This window comes from Emydura macquarii, unplaced genomic scaffold (genome assembly GCF_026122565.2).
Source record: "Emydura macquarii macquarii isolate MOO-44397 ecotype Brisbane River unplaced genomic scaffold, CSIRO-AGI_Emac_v2 contig_1253, whole genome shotgun sequence".
In the NCBI taxonomy this organism is placed as follows: Eukaryota; Metazoa; Chordata; order Testudines; family Chelidae; genus Emydura; species Emydura macquarii.
Window position 1 is genome coordinate 4,610,926 of NW_027131390.1, and position 24,178 is coordinate 4,635,103.

At 42.8% G+C, this 24,178-nt stretch overlaps 2 protein-coding genes across 14 annotated transcripts in view; one reads left to right on the top strand and one right to left on the bottom strand.

The window, feature by feature from the left end:
- FHL1 (four and a half LIM domains 1) overlaps window positions 1-5,730 on the top strand; it is a 47,474-nt gene extending 41,744 nt beyond the window's left edge. For all 3 annotated transcript variants that reach the window (XM_067548061.1, XM_067548060.1, XM_067548058.1), the window contains 4 exons: window positions 790-967; window positions 1,729-1,898; window positions 2,531-2,717; window positions 4,650-5,730. In XM_067548061.1, the coding sequence (XP_067404162.1) occupies window positions 790-967; window positions 1,729-1,898; window positions 2,531-2,717; window positions 4,650-4,804 (690 nt within the window). In that variant the 3' untranslated portion in view covers window positions 4,805-5,730. The remainder of the gene's footprint in view (window positions 1-789; window positions 968-1,728; window positions 1,899-2,530; window positions 2,718-4,649) is intronic.
- A 1,412-nt stretch (window positions 5,731-7,142) lies between these two features.
- Window positions 7,143-24,178, bottom strand: part of MAP7D3 (MAP7 domain containing 3) — a 63,836-nt gene continuing 46,800 nt past the window's right edge. For 9 of the 11 annotated variants that reach the window (XM_067548056.1, XM_067548050.1, XM_067548048.1 and 6 more), the window contains 9 exons: window positions 23,817-23,952; window positions 21,535-21,715; window positions 20,083-20,187; window positions 19,734-19,787; window positions 16,290-16,383; window positions 15,532-15,745; window positions 13,470-13,765; window positions 12,628-12,711; window positions 7,143-8,638 (listed from right to left, as the gene is read on the bottom strand). In XM_067548056.1, coding sequence (XP_067404157.1) covers window positions 8,631-8,638; window positions 12,628-12,711; window positions 13,470-13,765; window positions 15,532-15,745; window positions 16,290-16,383; window positions 19,734-19,787; window positions 20,083-20,187; window positions 21,535-21,715; window positions 23,817-23,952 — 1,172 coding nt within the window. In that variant the 3' untranslated portion in view covers window positions 7,143-8,630. The remainder of the gene's footprint in view (window positions 8,639-12,627; window positions 12,712-13,469; window positions 13,766-15,531; window positions 15,746-16,289; window positions 16,384-19,733; window positions 19,788-20,082; window positions 20,188-21,534; window positions 21,716-23,816; window positions 23,953-24,178) is intronic. The other 2 variants (XM_067548052.1, XM_067548051.1) reach the window with 2 other exon arrangements.

A 24,178-nucleotide genomic window follows, 5' to 3' on the forward strand; every position in this document is an offset into this window, starting at 1 on the left:
GCAAAGCGTCCCCTGGGGGACGCGCTGTGTGAAACCCCAGGTTTTAGTAAGGCGGGCATGGGCTATTTGTCAGTCACTGTTTCTTCTCTGCAGCCACAAGGGTGTGGGCAAAATGGCAAAGACATTTCCCACGCTGACCCCCGCCAATACAGCACCATTTGTCCAGCAACACCCAGCTTTGGGGTCTGCACAGAATAACTTGGGGTTGGCCAGGAAGCTTCGCTGCACACATTTCTTTTTTAGGCAGCGCCCGTAAATCAAACACTTTTCTGTGAGTTGGCCCACCTTAAAATATTAGTCAGCCTGACAGTCCAGCCCCCCTCACCCTGTATCCAACTGCCCGGAGCCTGCTGACAGCAAATGCTAGAACACGCACCCTCCAAGAGGTATATATTGCCTGGGGTGAAACACAGCCCCTCAGTGTCAACTCAGGCCTGGCCCAACTCCGTGCTTCAGAGAGACCTCAATTAAGCGCTGGGCAGTTTACCCTGCGCGGACCTTTCACATGCTGTATATTATGATGGCTATTAAGGAACCCCAGGTTATACTGGTGTCCATGACCACTATTTCCTTTGCCAGTATTGTGCTGTTGAGTGCTGCCCTCCACCCTACAGCTGGCTGCATTCAGTAAGGCTAAATGTGGGTATGTGCATAGGGCGATACAGTGGGCCCTTCCCTGGCGTGAAGAGGTGCTACAGTAATTGGGAAATCTTGTCATTGGAGAGTTTGTGTTTGAGGGAGGGTTTAACGGGCTTGTTCACTGACATGTTTTGCTCGTCTTGTTCCTAGGAGCTGCATTTCAAAAACCGGTACTGGCATGATAACTGCTTCCGCTGTTTTAAGTGCTACGCATCTCTGGTTAACGAGCCCTTCATGCTGAAGGAGAACAATAAAGTGTGGTGCAGCACATGTAGCGCCACCGAGGGGGCACAGAAATGCAGCGGCTGCTTCAAAGCGATTGTTGCAGGTATTGGCACTTATTACCCGGCTCAATGGAGCGTCCAACTCTGGGGGCCTCGCCAACACAAACCCCCAGGTCCTGCCGAGGCCTGGAAGGCAGCAGCTAATGGCTGCGTACCAGGCTGACCTGCTCGGAAACAGATGGGCCTGCTCCTGAAAAGACAGTGAACCAGGCCATGGCCTAACCACACAGGCAGGAGCTAGGCACGCCGGTGCTCAAGGAGTTGGCTGACCAGCACTTGGCTGAATGGGTGCAGCTTTATTCTGTACGCTGCCTAATTAAAAACAAGCCCTGGCCTTTTGCTGTCTATGGCTGTCCCTAGCCTTTGCCGCTTTGTGCTCATACTTTACCCTAGCACTTGGTGTTTAATCCTGGCCCCTTAAAAATAACAATAGCTCCCTGGAGATCACGAGGGCCCAGGGCCAGGGTTTTCTGACCAGCTCCGCTTCTATTTAGGCAGCAGAACCAGAGACCACATCTTCAAAGAAGCTCAGCCTGGCTCTGCTGAACTTTGCTGCCCATAAACATGTCCCAATGGGCATTGCTGGGTGCTTTGGAAAGACAGGGGGAGTGAATGGGCTGTATGTTCCTCAGCGTTATATGAAGGTGGCATTGCATGCCTGTCCACCGATAGGGAGTGACCAGGACAAACTCCACAGGGCTCTACAGGGGGGAAGTTCATGCATCGATGGCCCTGAAAGCCTTAAGGGTGACACATGTGGGCTGAACAAATTCCTGTGCTGGTAACCTGTTGCTTCTTGTTGCAGGAGACCAAAATGTTGAATACAAGAAGTCTGTCTGGCATAAGGAATGCTTCACCTGCAACCAGTGCAAGCAAGTGATAGGAGCAGGAAAATTCTTCCCCAAGGGAGACGAGATCTACTGTGTCTCTTGCCACGAGCATAAATTTGCCAAGCTGTGTGTTAAGTGCAAGAATGTAAGTCACGGTGCAGTGCTCGGCTTGGGAAGGTGCCCTTCGCCTGCAGGAAACACTGAGTTGAGCTTAGGGGCAGAACTAGCTGGACTAACCTTGTTTTTTAGTTGAGAAAATCATCAGATTGAGCAAAGATTGCACTGCAGTTGTCAGAGGGGTGGTAAAGTGCAGTGTATTTCCAGATGCCAGTATTTAAGCAAAGGGATTTGGGTTTAGGATCTCGATTCCTTCATCAAAAGGAAAGCAAAGCAAGCAATCTGCTCACGTCCATTGCTAAACCGGTGACTGTGCTTTGCTTTACTGGACTATTTAGTAGTAAACAACCAATACGGTAAAACACCTGTAAATCTAAGGGCTGAGAAATGTTCCTGGGGGTTCCTGACAGTTAGGAGTTTAGCACCGAGAAACTCGACCAACTTTGTGCTGTTATCTTTTAATCAAAACCTCTCAAAAGAAGGGCAATCCCTCTGTCACTGTTTGAAGACAGGGGACCCCCACAACAGAACATGTGACCCAACTGCAAGCACAAGGCTGATCTCAAAGTACTGCCCCAGCAGGTCTGAAACCCAGCTGTCCTTCCTGTAATGATGCCCAGGGCTGGGCAGAGTGTAAGGCTTCCTTTGTTCATCTCCTAGGCCATCACTTCCGGAGGACTCACTTACCAGGAGCAGCCGTGGCATTCAGAATGTTTTGTCTGTACCAGCTGCTCAAAGCAACTCGGGGGGAAGCGCTTCACTGCTGTGGAGGATCAGTTCTACTGCGTTGATTGCTACAAGACGTTTGTCGCCAAGAAGTGCGTTGGCTGCAATAGCCCCATTACAGGTATGTTGCTCAGCCAGTGCACACAGACTCAGCCAAGGCAGTGTTGTTTTATCCAACCCTCCCCTCTCAGACGGATTTGGCCATGCTCTGTTCCTCACCCATTCACCCGGACCACTCCCCTGAAGTATAGGCTTAAAATAGACAGAAGCAGATGGCCTTCATTCGGGCTATAGAAGTGGCTTAACAAATTATAGTAAGAAAACAGGAGGCAGGTAGATAAATCGTTTGGTTTCTTGCTGATGTTCCACAACATACACATTATAAAACCTGTTTTAAGCAGTAACTAGTGAGTTAGACCCGCAGAACTGGAACATGATGCTAGTTTGCCTCTTGTGGCTAATTTCATGCAGGAATGAAGTGGAAAGCGGGGGATGATTTCCATTTACTCCAAAAAACCCTTATAGAAACATTGTATAGAAGTGAGTCTAAAACCCGAATGGATTTTGGACCTATAGCATTCTTATAGCAGGCATAGGATTTGCTATTTCATAGATTTAAAAAAATATGTAGAAAGGGAGAGAGCTTAATAGAAAATAACTATTTCCCTAAAGCCACCACCTTATCCTCCAAACCTGTCCTCAACACCCCTCGCCGACATAGCATGTACAAAACTGCAGTCTGATAATGGCAACGCGTGTACATTTTTAGCCAAGCAGTAGCAATGAGCCCATCCTGTTATATTTGTACCATCTCCCTCAGCTGCTTGTTTGCCACATCCACCTGTTATGTCCCATCACTTGCAAACTCTTTGGGGGGCAGGAACTGTATTGACTATACCGTATAGCACCTAGCACGATGGGGCCCACTCTAATGGAGGCCTTAAGACTTATTCATAAGCAGGCCAGAAGCCAGAGTATTAGAACCAGGGATATAAAAATTGGTTTAATTGACAATCCATTTAAACATCTAAAAATAAAGGGTTTAGCTCTGCATGCCTGGGGGAGAGGAACTGCACTGGGCTCAGCTCCTCCCTGCCCAGCAAGAACTGCCCAGCTGCAGCTCAGCATGCCCTGGGGGGAAGCACGCTGGACTCTGTGCCTCCTCCCCTCCCCAGGGGCAACGCTTAAACTAATTAGTAGATGGTAAGACCGCTGCTCACCGTTTAAACGTTGAGCTGCTTATGGCCCCAATGAGAACTGTGTAAATTAAGCAGCAATTCCACGGTGGATGCTGGTTCTGAGCTCCCAGCAGCCTCAGTTAGCAGGATAACTAAGATGCATGCGCTTGGGAAGGTGGGTTACACAGTAGGCCAGTTGAGGGGGAATTGCAGTTGAGGTCCCCAAGTTAGTTAAATTTAACTGAAGCCGGGGCAGTAGATATGGCACCTGCATCTAAAGCGGTTACATGGAGAGCGGGAGGAAGGCTGGGTGTAGAGGGCAGGACCCACAGACTGAAATCGTTTCATGGCAGGATTGGCAAAACTAGGGTCAGGAGACCAGTGCTAGAGGAGGTAGGAGTAACTCAGTCAGCGTCTGATGCTGATCTCGCCTCAAATGGAGCCATAGGGAGTCTGTAACTGGCTTGGGAAACCCTCTGGGAGAAGAGGAGGTTTTGGTTATTTTTACTTTGAAAGGTACAAGGTTTCAAAATGGAAGCTGTCAGGACGATGTGGGCAATGAGGTGCTGTTGAGACTTAAAGGGGCCTGAATGCACTAAAAGCGCTGCATTCCAGCTGCCGGGGATTTCACCAGTCCTTTACCATTGGAGTTTGCTGGGATAGACAGGACAGAGCAGAGGGTCTGGGACCAAGGCCAGCTCTTGCTAGGACGTCTGGTGGATTTTATACAGGGGAGAGAGAGCAGTGTTCTTGCTAGGAAAGCAACCAGGCCCTCTATTCTTTGTACAGGTCAACAGACTTTAGTACGTTATTTTCTATTGAAAAGAATGTAATTAATTGCCTTCTGTAATAACGCCCTGCGTCTTTCTAAATAGGATTTGGAAGAGGATCCACTGTGGTCAGCCATGAAGGCCAATCCTGGCATGATTATTGTTTCAAGTGCACCAAGTGTGCTCGTCCTTTGGCTAACAGGCGCTTCGTCTGTCATAATGAGAAAATTTACTGTGCTGACTGTCCCCATAAACTGTGAGGAGCAGCCTCAGCCTTTGCTGTAAAATGGACTGGAGCCTTGCTCTTCTATATGAGCTGCTTCAGAAGGGTCTGCTAAAGGAGCAGTAGCTTGCGTAATAAACCCTGCCTTTTTCCATTTTACAGAATAGTGCAAAGACCTCCACCCCCAGCATATTTCGGCTTGTTTGATTTTTTGATTTTAAGGTTCTGCAATAACAGAACTTACTCAACTGCAAAACTAACTTGGCTTTTCACGACAACCATTAACATAAAAGCTTGAGATGCCAAAATTTTAGGTATAGCCTTAACTATCCAAATATTGCCTGTTTTGCATGACGATTAGCACACAGTAAAACAAAAGCTGCTTTTAACTTGTATCTTAAGTGGAAACTTGACACTTAATGAAGTGGTTTTTGACAAGGAACAAACAAAATGTTGCATCCACTGAAACTAAAAAAATCCATCAGTAAGGCGCTGCAAAGATCACACCCAGAATCATAGATATGGTGCTTCATACTTACGCATTCATGAGTACTTTATATACAGACATACAGTTAGTAGCAACTGAACATGAAATGCCTTTGCTTATACGGCCATGTAAAGCAAGTTTTAGCAAGTATATGATACAGCTTTGTTTATCTTATGTATAATTAATGTTTTGCTACTGTGCTTTAGCTAGGGAGAATTTTAACAAAGTTTTGTCCTGATTTTAAATTGGCTTGTCGGAGGGTTTTGCTTACCAGCCTTTGTACTTTAATTATGCTGTCTACATCTAATTTACTAATTAGTCACCTGCAAGAAGTGATTCTTTGAAGCGTAACATACAATGAATTATATGCATTTTTAGGACGTTGTAGGCTAGCTCAGGCACTCACAGCTCTCCTACCCTGCCAACATGTTATAAGAGCATCTAATAAAAATGAGATTAATGCTTGTTTGGATTCATGAGGTCTGGACGGTTGTGTTTCTTCACTGTGCTTCTCCGGTTTTAGTAGGAAACACGTATTCAAGGAATGCGCCTCAAAGGCACTAACACCTTCTCCCCCATTACACTGCCAAAATAGTCAACTCACAGATAAAGGTGATTGAGGCCCAACTGAATTTACCTGTTTTGGGGACCCCACCCCCTTTACAGCCAACACTAAGTGCCAGGGCTAGCCTTACATCGTCACTGCCAAGAGGATGTTCAAATGTGTCTGTGGCACACCTACAGTTACTGGAAAATTAACCTCAGGATTGGTTTCTGGCCTTCTGAAATCCTCCTTTCAGATGCAAACAATATTTTTTTAAAAATGGAGCCGTCTGAGCACTACTAAGCCGTCTCAACTGCCTGAACTCCCATTGTGATTCAGGGCAGGGACAGGTGACAGTAGATGTTGTACAAAAAACAAGGTTTTGAGGATGACAGCTGCAGGGGGGAGATGGGAGGGAGCTGAGTGGTGCCTCTAACATACAGGGAGGGGGTATCACTATTCCCTCCTGTGCTAAACTAGAGTCCAAAAGAATATTTGTTATTCTCAAAAAAACAAAAACAAAACTGAGTGTCCAACAGAACTGTCGTTGTTTTTGCTGTACGCAGACTAACATGGTTACCCCTCTGGACCTTTATTATACTCTGATTACATTCTGCTACAGGACCTGATTCAAAGCTCAAACCATTGCCCTTTGTTAGCCAGTGTAATCAACGTTAGCAGAGGAAAGGTATTAAACCCAGCCTTCCTGAATGCTAACTCCAAGACAGGCTAACACATCAGCAACTTTTTAACATTTGTTTCTGGTGCTGCAATTGGAGCTGGGTTTTTTAAAGAACACGATCAGTGAACTGCTTTCTACTTCAGGAATGTTGTGGGGAAACTGGACAGTTGTAGGAGCACAATTACACAATTTTTCTTCATACTCTAATTTCTGAATGTTTTCAGAGGTAAGCCATTATATGGCACCTTTGGTCTTTGAACAAAATGAAAGAATATGGCCCTGAAATACTTCTCTGCTTCTTGAAACTTTTTTCAATTTCACAGCAGCAATAATGATCACTAAACTTTGTCTTTCATCATAGATATAACCTCATAATTGAGCAGATAAATTTAGAGGCTGGAATTTAACAGCTGGATTAAAAGGAAATATAAAATCTGTTGTATTAGAAACTGACTCCAAACAATATTGTGTATGGGTCTTTGTGTCAGGATTTATACTGGGAGAAAAGGAAAGTGTGTCAAATTTAACAGTAGCAAGGTACTAACATGTCTCCTCCAAATCCTCTGGTTTGGCACTTCCTTAAAGGAAATGATTTATTGTCTTGCTAATTAACCTAAGTTGCTAAGTAACCTAAGTTCAGCATTACAAAGGACAAGGCACTGTTCAACTGCAAAGTTTATTCAACAGTGCACGCATATTTACATACAGCTGTAACAGAGCATTCAACAAATAACATCCGCACAGAAAAAATATCAGCATCTTGTTTGTTAGAATGATTGTCTCTGCCAGAAACAGCTATTATACAAAAATACAGTTTTTCTTTTTACCTAAGGCACTGCTCTAAGTCTAACACAGTTCTAGTATACTTGGAATAGCAAAGGGTTGAGAAAGTAGGAAGGAGGAGGGACTCCTGTTTTAAGGGTTTCCTGTTTTAACCGTGGCAGCAAGAAAGGAACATATTTAGTTCCAGTAAGAACATTTGCATTTAAACACTGAAAATGCAACTGCCATTCAGATGATTAATTGGTACTTAAGTGTTAGCCAAGAGTTTAAGCAGGGTCTGAGAAAGCAATTCTTTAAAGAAAATACTTATCCAGTATCTCTATTACAAAGGCATCAGAACAGGACTGCACTTACACTTTTGTAGCAGCTATTCGCAAAAGATACTCAATTAATCTCTTCATGCTGTAAAAGCAAGTAACTGTAGATAAAATTAATGAATGCAGCCTTTAGGAAAGGGAATACCTATGCAATTTGCAGTCATTGTTATAAAGCTAGCACAGGAACATTTAGAATAATTAACATGAACAAAAAACCACCACTTGAATGGTCTAATACTGTTATGTACACAACATAATACTTACATGAGCGTAGATAAACTTAAATATGTAACTCAGATGAAAACATTTTAAAAAGCATGACAAACGTTAAACTGCACTATAACAAACACGTTTAGGTACTCGACATTTTCGTGGTATATTAGTGCGTATGTACTCATGTATATTGTAAAATTTTAGGACATTCCAGTTACATTAAAACATATTAATGATTGTAAATACTGTATTTTGACGCTACCGATGTTTTCATATTAGAAATGATCCAAAACAGTTTCTTAACCCAGTGTTGGATCAAAGAGAAAACTGACCAGTTTAGCTTTTCTTCAATATCCTAATAGTGTCAACAACCGTACAGAGATGTTACAGGAAAATAACACAAATGGGATTTGGTTTTAATATGCACGGAATGCATAATATTTGTTTTAACTTTGCAAACTGCCACTTCAGAAATATGCAAAAATATTTGTCAGTAGCTAACTGGTAAATTCCGAATGGCACACGGGGACTGTACATCACACTAATATGAAAATAAAGGACCTGGAAGATTTTGTAACAGGAGAACACGTGATATTCAACAAGGAAAGCTTGTTGAACAGTCCACTAAACAAATGGAAAAGGAACAACAGCAAAGACGTCTTCCTGAAAGTTTTCAAGGTGCACATTTAGAAGTTTATTATCCCTTCCCTGGTGGTCTTTTTGCAAGCTTGAAGACAGGTAAAGGTTAACAAGCAGCTTTTCAAAACAAGGCCTTCGGTACTTGATAAAACATTGGATTACTGAAGTGCAATCAGGTTATTTCCAGGACTCTGCTGTTCACAGTTCTGTCCAAAGAGCAAAGAAGAAATGGTTAATGGAGTCATGCTGTGCAGTATGTACGGAATACAAGACAGGTACATCTGCAATCAGCGTCAGGGGCCATGCCTAACATAACCAAAAGCAGATCTGTGGCTTAGCTATTTCATTAACAGGCAGAACAGTGGCTTTTGTCCCAGGATAAAGCTCTTAGTCAACACTTGCACGTGCATAATCAAATAACAAATGCAGTAAAATTTTCCCTGATATCAGTGTGTAAATATATTCGTTTGTAAAATTATGTACATACCCATTACATCACACTACCTCAAACCATAGCTAGCTGGACAAGGCTCAAAGTTCAGCCAAGAGACAATGGTTTCTCTAATTAAACATACTCATCTTCTGTTTCAATGCTTTAATTATTAGCAGGATCAGAATAATGTCATTCTATTTAGACTAACTTTCAAAATGCAGTAAAAGTGTGGGGTAAACATTTTAAACCTCAGTGGTGTTTATGGAAGGAGGTGTGAAAGCACTCAAACCTGAAGTCCTCCAATTACCCACAGACGCAATATAGCACTGACACCGGCAGTGTGTACCTAGCTACTGTATCTGAATTCCAATCTGGAAAGACCATGCCCAAGAGCAAGCCCGTCGCTCCATTTAAGAACATAAGAACGGCCATGCTGGCTCAGACCATGGCCAGTGCAGGTACTTCGGAGGGAACGAACAGGACAGGTAATCCAGTTATTCTATGGCCACGTCACAGTCTTTGGCCTCTCACCTAAGTGGTGACAAGGGGGCACACAGTAATGGCATATATGTGACAACAAGTACATGGAACACGCAAAAACATGGACATCTGTCCTCTTGACACTGGACAGAGAGCAGACAGCTGCAAGGAGTCTGGAAACCTTAAGTGCTCTAATTTTTATGTGCCATGTCTGAAGAGAGAACTCAGGCAGTTTAACTACTACTACTCAGCTTTTATTTAGGACACCTGTCCACATGAGGCCGTGTCATGTGGGTGGAGAGCTCATTATAAGCACATATATTTCTGAACTGCTTTGCTGCATATCCTAACGGCCAGTGTAAAAGAAGTTCAGTCCATACCAGCTAGCTTCACTGAAGTCTCTGAACACCCTGGCGGACCTCCATTTTGACAACCACAAGCTCTTCAGCAACCAGATGGATGAATCCCTCCAATCTATTAAGGATTCCCATTCTGCCCCCCGCCTGGCATCTACACCCCGGCTCCTACCCGCCAGCAGCAAAGACAGTCTTTCTGCCCCCGTGTCGTTTACCAACACTACTTCCAACGCCCACAGGAGCTTTCTTGCCATCTGTAGCCGGTGACCCTGCTATTCCGCCGCTTCCATCTCTACTGCCTTGGCCTTGCCACTCCGTCCATCCAAGCAGCCATTTGGATCCCCCCTAGCTCCCTTGAGACCTCTTGCCTCTCCCATGGCACCCTAGATCTTCAGGGGCTGTCTTGCCCTCTTCACCCATAACTGGGGCAGGATCACCACCGACTGACTGGTGTTGGACGTCATCCGTATCTGATAGAGTTCCTCTCATTCCCCCCTTGTTGCCCACCCTTTGTCAGCCATGGGGATCTCTCCCACCATGACCTCTTCCGCGAGGAAGCGCAAACTCTGCTCCATAAGGGTGTCATCGAATGTGTCCCCCACCATTACCATGACCGTGGTTTTCATTCCTCCTATTTCCTTGTGCTGAAGAAGGAAGTGGGGGGGAGGGTGGCCACTGCCTCATTCTGGACCTCTGGGGCTGAATATATTTATACGCCAATTCCAGATGGTAATGCTTCCTCTCATTCATCCATCACTCCCTCCTGGAGCCTGGTTCACGGCTCTCAATGTGAAGGATGCTTCCTTCCTTGTCAGCATTCAGTTGGCACAGACAGTTCCTTCGTTTCACAGTGGGGCACTCCTACTAATAGTTTTGGGTCCTCCCCTTTGATATCTTCACCGCTCTATGTGTGTTCGTGAAGATCTTTGCTACCATCGCAGCCCACCAACGTCACTTTGGCCACTTAGTGTTTCCCTACCTCGATGACTGGCTCTTCATTTCGCTGTCGTGCACCCATCTCCTCTCCACGATCCAGACCCGATCCCCACACCATCTTCACCATGGATGCCTCCCTCATCAGGTGGAGCGCTCACCTGGAGGGCTATATGGCCCAGGGCCTCTGGGCGCCACACAAGGCATAAATGCGCATCAATATACTGGAGTTGCGGGCTGCCCGCCTTGCCTGTCAGGTGTTCCTGCCCCTCATCGGATCCTTCCACATTCAATTGCCGTCCAATAACAGGACAGCGGTTGTGTATCGCAACAAGCAGGGCAGCACCTGGTCCCACTCCCTCTGCACAGAGGCCATCCTCCTTTGGAACAAGTGCCTCAGGCATGGGGTAACTCCCCATGCTCTGTACTTCCCGGGCACCAGCAATTCTCTAGCAGACCCACACACCAGGTCCTTCTCCGCCAATCACGAGTGGAAGCTCCACGACCCCACACTCCGCTCAGTCTTTCACCAGTGGGGCACGCTGCACTTGGACCTCTCTGTGAACCACTAACTTCCCCTTTTCTGCTTCAGGGGAGCCCTTGGGTTGGCTCACAGTGCGACACCCTTCTTGTCCCCTGGACCTCCAACCTCCACTACGCCTTCCCACCCATTCCCCTGCTTCTGCAAGTCTTGTGCAAGGTGCAGTGGAATAACACAACACTCATACTGATATCCTCCTCCTGGCTTTGCCAGTACTGGTTCACTGAACGCCACCTCTCCGCTTACCCTCTGATCCGCCATCTCACCCACCCTGATCTCCACACACAGACGCATGGCAGCCTGAGGCACTCCAACCTGGGGTCGCTTCACCTCATGGGTTGGTATTTGGATGTGGCTCATGTGTGGACAGGGCATGCTCCACCTCATGTGAGACATCCTCACACGCGGTAGACGACCATCTACTAGAGCCTGTTACCACGCTAAATGGTGATGCTTCATCCCCTGGCACACTGCCCTGATACTCTCTGGACTCCATCTTGATTTCCATTTTCCTGGTCTATCCTCTCCACCTCCGGCTGTCAGGCCTCGCCCACTCCTCTGTCCATATCCACCTCGTGGCGCTCAGTGACTTCCTCCCTCCTGTGGATGGTTCTTCCGTCTTCACTCTTCCGACCACTTCCCATTTCCTTCACAGCCTCCTCAATGTCTTTCCATCAGTACGGAAGCCTACCCTCTACAGTGACCTGAACCTCGTCCTCTCTGCCATCACTAAGCCACCCTTTGAACCCCTCGCAACCTGCTCTCTCACCCACCTCTCCATGGAGGTGATCTTTTTGGTGGCTATCACCTCAGCAAGACAGGTTAGGAAGCTGGCAGCCATGATGGCTGACCCACGCTTTACTGTCTTCCACAAGGACATGGTCTCTCTGAGACTGCACCCTAAATTTCTCACTAAGGTGGCCTCTCTGTTCCACCTGAACCAGTGCATACACATCCTAATCTTCTACCCAAAACCGCACGCTTCACCCAGGGTGTGAACATTTAACGCTCTTGATGTCCACTGGGTGCTGGCCTTTTATCTCCAGCACACCTGTGCTTTGCCGTCTCTTCCTCACCGCTGTGGAGTGTTGCCAGGGCCACGCCCTCTCTGCAACGCCTCACTAAATGGATCTCCCATTGTCGTGCGTAATGCTACTCTCTCTATCATGTTCCTCCACCCTCGGGAGTCATGGCACACTCCACGCAGGCGCATGCTGCCAAGTCAGCTTTCCTTGCGGAGGTCCCATGGCAACACATTTGCAGGTCAGCCATGTGGTCCTCCGTCCACACCTTTTCCGCTCACTATACCATCACCCTGGTGACAGTGGCAAATGCAGCAGACTGATTTCTTGCGAGTCCTCACACCCACCTGCAAGCTGAGCACTGTTCACGACTCTCCCATGTCTGGAATCCATGTAGGGATTATCGCTCGAAGAAGGGGAGATTACTTCCTGTAACTGGAGGTTCTTCGAGATGTGTGGTCTCTATTGGGATTCCAATCCTGAACTCCATCCCCTTTGCTGCAGATTCCATCACCTGCAGGTCAGAGGGACCTGAAGTGGATTTGACTCGCACAGCCTCTTAAAGCTTCGGGTGCACTACACAGCCAACGCACATGTGGATTAACAGATGCCACTACAAACAGTTCCAGCTCCGGTGCATAGCATGCATGCGCACCCATGTCCAGAATCCAAAGAGGGATCACACATCTCAAAGAACCTCCCCTTATTCTATCCCCCGTCTTTCATCCAGCACTAGCACCAAGAGTATGCCTGTTGGCATGACTAGTCAAGCTCAGAAAACAAAGAATTAATTTTTATTACATTACAGTAAAAAACAACAGGTGTCAAATGGAAGTCAATGTGTGCAGAGTAGCTAAAAGCCCTACAGACTTTGAAGCGATCATTGTAAGACAGATGCAAGAAATACTTCAGTGGAAGGGCTCAAGTCAGAGAGCTCTTGCTCATGAAGGTTGTTTTTTAAAATTTTTTTAAACAGTAACCAGCATGATTTTAAAAATTATCTTTAAAAAAAATTTCAGTAACCATTTAAGAGAGGGTGTGTTAAACTTGCTGTAATCATTAAATCCCTTCAAAAGTCAACAGCTAGTTACTACTCTGACAAAAGGGAAAGAACAAGCATGACAGTAAGAGCCTGTTGCTGGGTTTAGAGAACATGAGAGAGACTCTAAAAAAAGAGTACTGTTATGGCAATAAAGCACAAAAATACAGTAACTATTTAACCAAGCTACCTTAATTTTGTGGGAGCAGGCAGTAGAAGTCAGCATACATTACCTGATGCAGTCTCTATAGGTTTGGTCAAGGAATTCACTGTGGCTTCATCCTCAAATGCCAACTTTGGACTGGAAGGAACTGTAGCAGCATCATTCAAGTTTTGATTACAGTTAGCAGCAGTGATGCTTTCTGAACTCAGTTTGGTTGACTTGGAATGTACTCCAAGATCAATAATTTCCTCAAAAGTCCATGCATTAGATTTTCCATTGAGATTCTGTATAAGTCCAATTGTATGATCAGCTTCATTAACGTGCAATATTTCTGAGTTCTGGATAACCATTTCTTTTGCTGAAGGACTGGAGGAAAGAACAAAACACATTTGTTAAATGCTGGACACCTAGCTTTTATTTATAGACAGAAAAGGAGGTCAGCCAATTAGAAATCCTCTACTCTGAGAAGCACAGCATACTCTCCCCAATGAATATTTTTCAGGATAAACTGCCCTACCTGCCAGGTGATTGTTCTAAAAGTCAAATCAGAAAGAACAACTGCACTAACATCTAGTCAGTAACTTCTGCACCAGAAGCTATCAGATAAGATCACAACTCCACAGAATTGGCATAAAAAAGTCACAGGATCCATGTCCCTGCTTTAATAATCTGTATTTCTACTTTGTTTTCAGATTAATTTTTGAAAAATACATGCATTTACTGAGTCAGACTATTCTGGCAAAGTGTAATAGTCAAACAATCAGTTTCAATTAATTTTTAAAGAAGCCATGAAACATTTTTACTCAACTTTATTCAGTCATAGACATATTTATTTATTCATAGACATACGGCAAGAAGAGAAACTTAATTTAATATCAGAATTTTCACAGTGCCATTTCTAAAGCATCAATAGGATTTGAACAAGCAAAAAGAATTGCCCATGAATCAATAGGAGATTTTTCCTAAAACGGGATGGAAATTCTCTCTCAAAAAAAATGAAAAAGGGAAATATATTGTTAAAAATCTCACTTGGTGGGAATTTCAGTACTGTATTATTTTTTAATAATGTTTTAGCCTAAGAGAGCTCCGATTCAGCTATGTCTAGACCGAAGGCGTCAAATTTGCCGCTGTCAGATGGATTTATCCAGATCGATTGAGCAGAAGTGGAGACCTGGAAATAGATGCTATTAATTCACCTCCACCAGGTGGAGTAACGCTGCGTCGACGGGAGCGCATTACTTGTCGGTGCAGCGAAAGTAGGAGTTAGGAAGTTGACAGCAGATAGTAGCTTGCGTATCTCCCATCGACTGCCGCTGAATTTGGCGGCAAGTGTAGATAGAGAGAATAGTGTGGGTATTCTTCCTTCTTTCTATTCTCTGTTTGGGGACTTAGAAACAAAACTGTCATCCAACCTCAGGGAAAACTATTCAGATTTTTGTCTTTGTTTATAAGTAACTAAGGCATGTTTCTGGTTGTATAGCAACATCTCACAGTCCACTCAACCACCATGTTATTGACATGGCACTATCAAAAACAAGCATCTTATGCAATAAGTAGAAAACTGGCAGTTTAACCATGCAATATACGAGGCAGTGGGCAATGCTTCATAATGGAAAGTTTTAAACTGGTATTTTTCTTTAACAAGATACTGATGCTTTAGCAGGTTTTGCAGCAAACAGCAAAGTCTCTGGATTTCGTTTCTGTACATTAAATTAATTGATCAGCTGTGGGCCTGTTCTAGATTTCACACCAGATTTACAGAGGTATCTCCATTGACTTCACTAGTGTTACCCCAGACTTATGACTGATTGAATCATAACCAGCTCCAAAAAACAAAAATGTTTTTCAGCAAGAAGGAATATAATGAATTTACATTCTATTTTATAATTTAATGTTACTTTTTTATATTTAAAGTGGCATATAATTTTTAATCACTAACTAAGTTTTGCCTGGAGTAAACCATCAGGTGTTTCCTGACAACTAAAACAAAACTAGACAGTTTCAAACTAAATTTTTTGCAACCTATGAGTAATACTAAACACAATCCCTATATAAAGTGTATTTAAGGATTTCTCGCATAAATTACTTTCAGATCCAACCTTTACAATTAAGACACTATCACACAAGCTCACCTGTAACCCTTTAGCTGTGTAACATGCAAAGACCCCCCATTATTATTTTTCTGATTAATGTCTTGCTCATCTCCATTCATAAGTACTTCATCCGCCTCCATTTTTGACATATCTTGCACTGAAGGTTCTGTAGAAGTCAAACCACATGCAACCTCAGAACTACATTCCATCTGCACCTTGATTTCTTGAGACAGATCAACACCATTTATGTTTTCTGAAAGAAAGAGCTGCAATATATTAGGGTTGCTATTCTAAATTAACAACACACAAATGCCTAAATGGTCTCTCTCCTAGCTGAGATGTCCTGAACATACAGTCTCATAACATGAACATCTCTAATTGGAAATTGGCTCTATTGATATGGAATAATATATGTATTTTTAAAGTGCCAAAACAAATCTAAAACATTATTATTACTATCATATTTAGTCACTCTCAAATCATACATGTCTAGTTAACAATTTTGCCTGCCTTCTGCACTATAGAATATATACTCTATTCTCATTTTAATGCACACAGCTTCCATGGCAATTGTGTGAGTGGTACACTCAAATCATGATCCATCAGCATGAAAATTAACTTACAGTAAATTATCACTAACTGTTGAAAACAGAATAAGACCTTCCAGAGAATGAGTGAAACAACAAAATTGTTCATTTACTAGGGAGTCCAGATCTCATTCAGATGCCACTGACACAGTGACTGTCCCCCTTTAGAATATAAGCAATTTTAACCATTTTGGACCAAACATTGCTTACCTGATTGATATGTTTTTTCAAGGTCCAACTCTCCCTCCTCTTCAACATCTTCCTCCTCCTCTTCATCAGCCTCATTAGCAGACTTCTCTTCATTCTGCAACATAAATTTGTATTACTACTAACTTATACTCTTGTAAGTTACACAATACAACACACAATATGTATAGTGAATGGCTATATATTATTACTTAGGCCATGATTCAATACATTTTAAAAAAACATACATCCAGCTTACATGCTGCAGGAGTATTTAAGAATTGCTCTGAGTACACAGTAAGAATTCACGATCATCACCAGTTGGCAGTAAACCCAGTCAGAGCACTTGCAGCAAAAGCAAGTTAAATCAGGAGAAGTCTCTATTTAAGCAATGTTTAAGTAATGTGGGGGAGCTGAGGAGCAGTGTAATGAGTACAGCAGCGTGGTGGTCAGAGCAGCAGTGTGAGGGGTTTGAGTTTTGTTTCTGCCACTGGCTCCTTTTAGGATTTTCCTTGCACAGGATAATCACGGGTCCTGATTTGTCACAATTCACTATGCTATCCTAGACAACACGCAATGCCGCTTTTTGGACAAGATATAAAACCTCAGACTTCAGTGCTTAAGACAATCATCATTGGGGCTAGGATGAGATTTTCATGGGTGATAGATTACTCCTCATGTGCCTAATGAACGGTTTCTTGTACCCTCTGGTACTGGCCACCGCACGAGAGAGGATATTGGATTAGATTAAACGGACCATGGGTCTGATCTAACAGCAATTCCTATGCTTCAAAGAATCATAGAAACGTAGGGCTAGAAGGGCGCTTGAGAGGTCATCTAGACCAGCTCCCTGCACTGAGGCACGACCAAGTAAACCTAAACCATCCCTGACAGGTGTTTGTCTAATCTGTTCTTAACCTTCAGTGGTGAGGATTCCACAACCCCCCTTGGAAGCCTATTTCAGTATTTAACTATTCTTCTAGTTAGAAAGCTTTTCCTAATATCTAACGTAAACCTTCCTTTTTACAGATTAGGGCAATTGCTGTGTGTCCTATCTTTAGTGGGTATGGAGAACAATTGATCACAACTCTCTTTTAACAGCTCTAAAAAATGTATGCGAAGACTTAGCTCCTCCCTCACTCATCCTCTCTCAAGATTAAACAGAACCATTTTTAAAACCTTTCCTCATGGGTCAGGTTTTTCTTTTTGTGCTCTCCCTTGGATTCTTTCCAATTTGTCCACATCCTTCTTGAAGTGTGGCACGCAGAACTGGACACAGTACTCCAGCTGAGGCCTCACCAGTGCCAAGCAGAATGGGACAATTATCTCCTATAACTTCCATACAGCACTCCTGTTAATACACCCTGGAATATTCACCTTTTTCACAACCGCATCACACTGTTGGCGCCTACTCAATTTGTGATCCAGTATAACCCCTAGATCCTTTTCAGTAGTAATGTTGCCAAGCTAGTTATTCCCCATTTTAGTAGCTGTGCATTTGATTTTTCCTTCGCAAGTGGACTACTTAGCACTTGTCTTTATTGAATTTCATCTTGTTGATTTCAGACCAATTCTCCAATTTGTCAAGGTTGTTTTGAATTCTAATCCTGTTCTCCAAAATGCCTGCAATCCTTCCAGCTTCATGTCATCCACAGATTTTAAGCATATTCTCCATTCCCATATCCAAGTAATTAATGAAAATATTGACTAGTACCAGACCTAGGACAGATACCTGAGGGACCCCACTAGATACGTCTTCCCAGTATGAAAGCAAACCATTGATAAATACTCTTATGGCCTTTCAACTAGATTTTCACCCACTAGTAATTTCATCTAGACCACATTTCCCTAGTTTGCTTATAAGAATGTCATGTGGGACTGTGTCAAAAGTCTTACTAAAATCAGGATATATCACATCTAGTGCTTCCCCCATCCACTAGGCCCGTAATCCTGTCAAAGGACATTAGGTTGGTTTGGTATGATTTGCTCTTGACAAATCTATGTTTGCTGCTCCATAATACCCTATTATCCTCTAGATATTTACAGACTGATTAATAATTTGTTCCAGTATCTTTCCGGTATCTATGTGAGGCTGACTGGTTTAATTCCAAGGTCCTCTTTTGAAAGATAAGTACTAGGTTTAGCCTTTTCAAGTCGTCTGGGACCTCAGCCGTCCAACATGAGTTTTCAAAGAAAAATGTTAATGGTTCCAAGATTGCTTCAGATAGTTCCTTAAGTACCCTAGGATGAATTTCATGAGGTCCTGTCAACTTGACTACATCTAACTCACCTAAATATTCTCTCTCCTGTTCTTTTCCTATTTTGACTTGATTCCTTCCCTTGTCGTTCATACTGCATTAAGTATCTAGTCCACAATTAATCTTTTTAGTGACGTATGAAGCAAAATAGGCATTAAACACTTCAGCCTTCTTGATGTCATCCATTATTAGCTCTCTTTCACCACTAAGTAGAGGACCTACGCTTTCCTTCATTTTTCTCTTGCTCCTAACATATTTTTGGACTGTCTTTTTATTGCGTTTTATGTCCCTTGCAAGATGTAACTCACTTTTGTACCTTAGCCTTTCTGATTTTGTCCCTACATTCCTGCACAATTCTTTTGTAGTCCTCCTCAACAATTTGTCCATGTTTCCACTTTTTGTAGGATTCCTTTTTGATTTTCATGTCATTAGCGAGCTCTTGGTGGAGCCACATTGGTCTTTAATATTCTCCCTACCTTTTCTTCACACTGGGATAGTTTGCTTTGCTGCATTTCATATTTTTTTTGAGAAACTGCCAGTTCTCCTGAACTCGATTTTCCTTCCATGGGACCTTGCCCACCAGTTCTCTGAGTTTGTTAAAGTCTGCTTTTTTGAAATCCATTATCCTTATTCTGCTGCTCTCACTCCTTCCTTTCCTTAGAATCATGTCTGGGTAGGAATTGTATTGTTGGATGAATAAACTATGAAACGAAATACTATGGTGTTTATTATTAGTCCAGAGCAGTTATTACTTGGTAAATAATAAGCACCCTATAAAACAGCAATTAAATTGAATACTTCATACTTTCATATTTTTTTAATCAAAATTAGAGCTGATTAACAAACAACTGAATTTTGAGTTTGACAAAACAGGATGAACTTTTTGTGAAAAATCTGCACCATTTTCAATCAGCTATATTCAGAATTAATCCTTCCTTTCCTTAACCAGAAGGGACAACAAGTCAAGATGGCTGGGCGTGCTCTGAGCACAAATTTGTTAACATGGGGAGTTTTGAGAATTTGCAGTGTGAAGCTGCTTAGAGTTAGTAATTGGTCATTGCACAGGATCTTTGTGCTATGACTGGAAGTCATTTCATTTCGGGTGAACAGAACAAAGATGTTATTCTTCTGAAAGTGAAGCATTTAATGGAAAGGTTCTGAAAGTGAAATATGAGACCTCCTTGAATCTATATCACAAATAAAGAAGTACCTTGGCTTCATTCTGATCTGACTTCCGAGTTCTTTTCATTATTTCTTCAATTCTCTGTTAAAGCATATGAAAATGCATTTGTCACAACATTGAAAAGGCTGAGCTTTGATCATTTGGCTTCTTTTATCAACTTTTGTATTTAAATGATTTAAAAATTCATTACTCTATTTACCATTTAAAAAACATTTTTTTAGAATAGAAACCAAAATATACATTTAAAATGCACTTTGATTTATTCAAATACATGTGACTGTTCCCAATACAAATGATTTGTTTAACTTTATTCACCAAATTGCTTTAACACTAGAGACTCAAAACATTTTAGGTTCACTTAAAGGTTTGAAAGCACCTTTTTCCTTTCAAGTCTTTCCTGCATATTTTGCTGCATAATTCTCTCTCGCTCCTGCCGTTGTCTTTCAGCTTCTTCTTGGGCTTTTGCTTCAGCTTCCTCTCTCTAAAATTAAGGCAGAGAATATTGTATCCAGTACAACTTTAAGGTGTCAAGAGAGCTATTTTATGATTAGTTATTTTGTAGATGAGATAAGCACTTCAAACCACCCCTTAAGCATCTGGTGTGCAGTACATGTAAACACCTATTATCCTAATCCAGAAAAACTGAATTACAGATTTGCTACCTGATTCTGAAATTCAAAGAAAAAACTATTTAGTTAAATGATCATCCAAGTACTTTAGTACTCAGATGTCCCCTGAGCTATTTGACTAGTTAGAGCTTAACCTGTACTTCAGAATGAAGGTCCATTTAAGGAAGATACTTTTAAAAGTAATAGGAAAGCAGCTAAATTGCAAATATAGCAACATTAATTCAAAACCTCTGCAGGCAGATATTTAAGATAGCTGGCACTGAATATCTTAGTGCTCCTATTATAGTGGAATCTGTTTTTCACTATGACTGCAAGCCTTGATAGGAGCTAAGAGGATTCTTAACACTAGCTCATTTTTATAACAATTATTCAGAACACCTAAGTAGGATACAGAGAGATTGAGAATGAAAAGTTTATACAACAGTTACAGAGATGGTCCATAAGACGATATATACCATAGATACAAATAGCTGTCAGAAATTCATCACACATTGAACAAGGTCCATATATCCTGAAAAACGTAATTTCTACCATTCATTAGGAAGGATACCTTTCCCAGTGTATACAGACATTAATTAGCCATGAAAGGCTATATATAGGGATTAGTAGGATTTTCAAATTTGCTGTATCAGTCTCTTAGCTATCAACATTACCTTTTACAGAGAAATTAGAACTCACAAGGTGCCCCAGACTGCTCTCTGATCTTTTAGAACAGGAAGTTTTGAAAGTGGCCCCAATAAGATTATGAAGCAGCTCCATCATACTTCAAAAACAACAGGAGTCCTGTAGCACTTTAAAGACTGACAAATTTCTGAAGGCATAAGCTTTCGTGGGCTGCAGCCTTCAGAAACTTGTCAGTCTTTAAAGTGCTACAGGACTCCCGTTGTTTTTGCTGTATACAGACTAACACGGCTACCCCTCTGGAACTTATTCTACTTCAGTTTTTACAGAGTTCCTTGCATCTTGCCTACAAAGTAGCTTTCTGCCCCGGTGCACTGAACATGACTGTAATGGTTATGAAATGTCTGCTTCTTTCCCAGACCCAAAAGCCACACAATTTAGGATTAATTCAACAGATTTATCTGGGGTGTCTTACATCCTTTTATGACTGGGCATTTTCCAACATGACTCCAGGATCTGGAAAGAATGACTTAACAGCTTAAAGGAACAGAGTTGTATTCTAGATCTAGCAAGTAAACCTGTTGCTGAAGCTCTGCTAGTTTTTCCTGCTCCTCCTGTTCTTTGCGAACTCTCTCCTCTTCAGCTTGTCTTTGCTGTTCTTCATAATTAAGTCTTTTTTCTTCCTCCAGTCTGAGGAGCTCCTCCTCCCTTTGTACTTTATCTTCAATCATTTTCTTTACCATTTCTTCTTCTCTGCTCCTAGTATTTCCAAGACAAGGATTATAGATTAGATATTTAAAGTGAGAGAAGAGCTTAAAGCTTGTGAAAGATGCCAACGAGTATGTCTACACTGCAGCTGGGAGCATGCCATACATTGCAGTGTAGATGTTGCCACAGGGCTAGCCACGTGAACTTGGACCCAGGGGATCATGTGGGCTTGTACTTGGGTAGCTAGCAGTGCCACAACATCCACACGGCTATTTTTACCGCACTAACTCAAGTGGAGCTGGGGCATGTCTGTCTCCCTGGGCGGGGAGGCAGTGTACATATACCCAAACTCACCGTTCTGAAGACCAAAGTCAGCAATTGGAGATTCCTCTTACTGGCAAGCCCTATGTGGTCAGCAAAAAGTTGCCATTTGCTGGCAGTTGCCAATAAGCAGAAGGCAGGTTTGTGGAACTGCAGGCAGGGAAGGAAGGACTGGGATGGGCTGAACTCCAGCTGCAGGCAGGTTTACAGGGCTGAGGCAGGGAAGGCCTGTCCCAGTGTTTCCTTGCCCGCAGCCAGGACCTTTCTTCCAGAAAAAGTTCTCAGTAAGTGACATACTGTTGCTAACATTCAAACCCCATTAACATTAAAGTCAACGAGACACGACTGGCTCCTGGCAAAATGTTGCTATTAACTGAAAGTTGTTAATATCAGGATAGTTATTAAGCAGCATCCACTGTACCTAGCCAGAGAACAGATACAACAAAAAGCAGCAAACAGTGCAAGTTTACAAACACCGCCATCCCACCGGAGGAAAGGAACAGAAAGGATCTGTGTACAGAAAGGTAATTCATCCTTCATGGACAGTTAAGTCTTTGGACACTACTGAGTCCTGCCTCAGTACAGAGGGCTGGTCTACTTGACCTATCGAGGTCCCTTCCAGTCCTACATTTCTATGATACTCTCAAGAAGAGTGCCAATTGTCCTGGTGATATGGACATTTGTCCATTGAAAGGGATAAATACCAGGGATGGATAGGACTTATTTAAGTTCAGCACCAATGTGGACACAAGAACTAATGGATATAAACTGGTCATCAGGAAGGTTAGACTTGAAATTAGATCAAGGGTTCTAACCATCAGAGGAGTGAGGTTCTGAAACAGACTTCCAAGGAGAGCAGTGGGGGCAAAAAGAGTTGGCTTCAAGACTGAGTTTGATAAGTTTATGGTGGGGATGGTATGATGGGACAGCCTAATTTGGAAATTAATTCATCTTAGACAACCAGCAGTAAATATGCCCAGTGGCCTGTAATGGGATGTTAGATGGGACGGGTTCTGAATTACTACAGATAATTATTTCCGGGTGCCTGGCTGGTGACTCTTGCCCACATGCTCAGGGTTTAGCTGACTGCCATATTTGGAAATGGGAAGGAGTTTTCCCTTCAGGGCACATTAGCAGAGATCCTGGAGGTTTTTTGCCTCTCTCTGCTGCATGGGATATGGGTCACTTGCTGGTGGATTCTCTGTACCTTGAAGTCTTTAAAGCATTATTTGAGGACTTCAGTAACTGAGTCATAGGTTAGGGGTCCTATTACAGGAGCGGTTAGGGTGAGGTTCTGTGGCCTGCGGTGTGCAGGAAGTCAGACTAGATGATTATAATAGTCCCTTCTGACCTTAAAGTCTATGAGAACTCGACTAATAAGAGAAATGGATTGCATGTAGGCTACCTGCCATCCGTCATATGGCATTTCAGTCAACAACCAGGGATGAATTTCAACTAGGAACTTAGAAGCCAACATGTCTCCCCAGTCTGTCAAAGAAGAGTTTAAGAGAAATAGTTTGAAGAGGATTTTAATATCCTATAAAGGAAATTAAATTTAACTGAAGTAAGAAGCATATTTTAAGTAGTAGGAATCACTGTAGACTTGAAAGAAAGGGAAGCAGTCCACCTAGAAAGTGACACCCCATTTCACACAGATTTCTAACGTTCACACGGATAGATATTTCCGGCAAACTTTGCCATTATACATTGCCACTTGTACCTGCCTCTCTGCGGATTCTTGCATGTGTAGCTGAAATACATGCCAACCAGGTTTACGTGCCAATCAAGTTTGCACCACAGAAAACATTGTTTTCCAGTATTTACAAGTCACCTTTTCTCCTCTTCTCTCTGAATTCTTTCCTGTTCTTCACGTTCTCTTTGCTCTCGGGCAAGACGTCGTTTCTCTGCTAAGATTTTAGCGGCTTCTTCGGCAGTTGCGGTTCCCGGAATAGTTTTGCTACTAGATTCTGCAATTTGAAAGAAGGTGCTGTTATATAGTATCATCCACTTCAAAACATGCCTTCACCACTGTAATATGAGAGGCGAGTAATACTTTTGTCCAACTGCCCTATCATCATTAACATAAGTACTTAATCAGTCACTCATTGCACTCCGTATTCAAAACCTACAGAGACAGGCAGAATGTCCTAAACAGTTGAAAGAAAGCAACAATAGGAGCACAGTACCTTATTT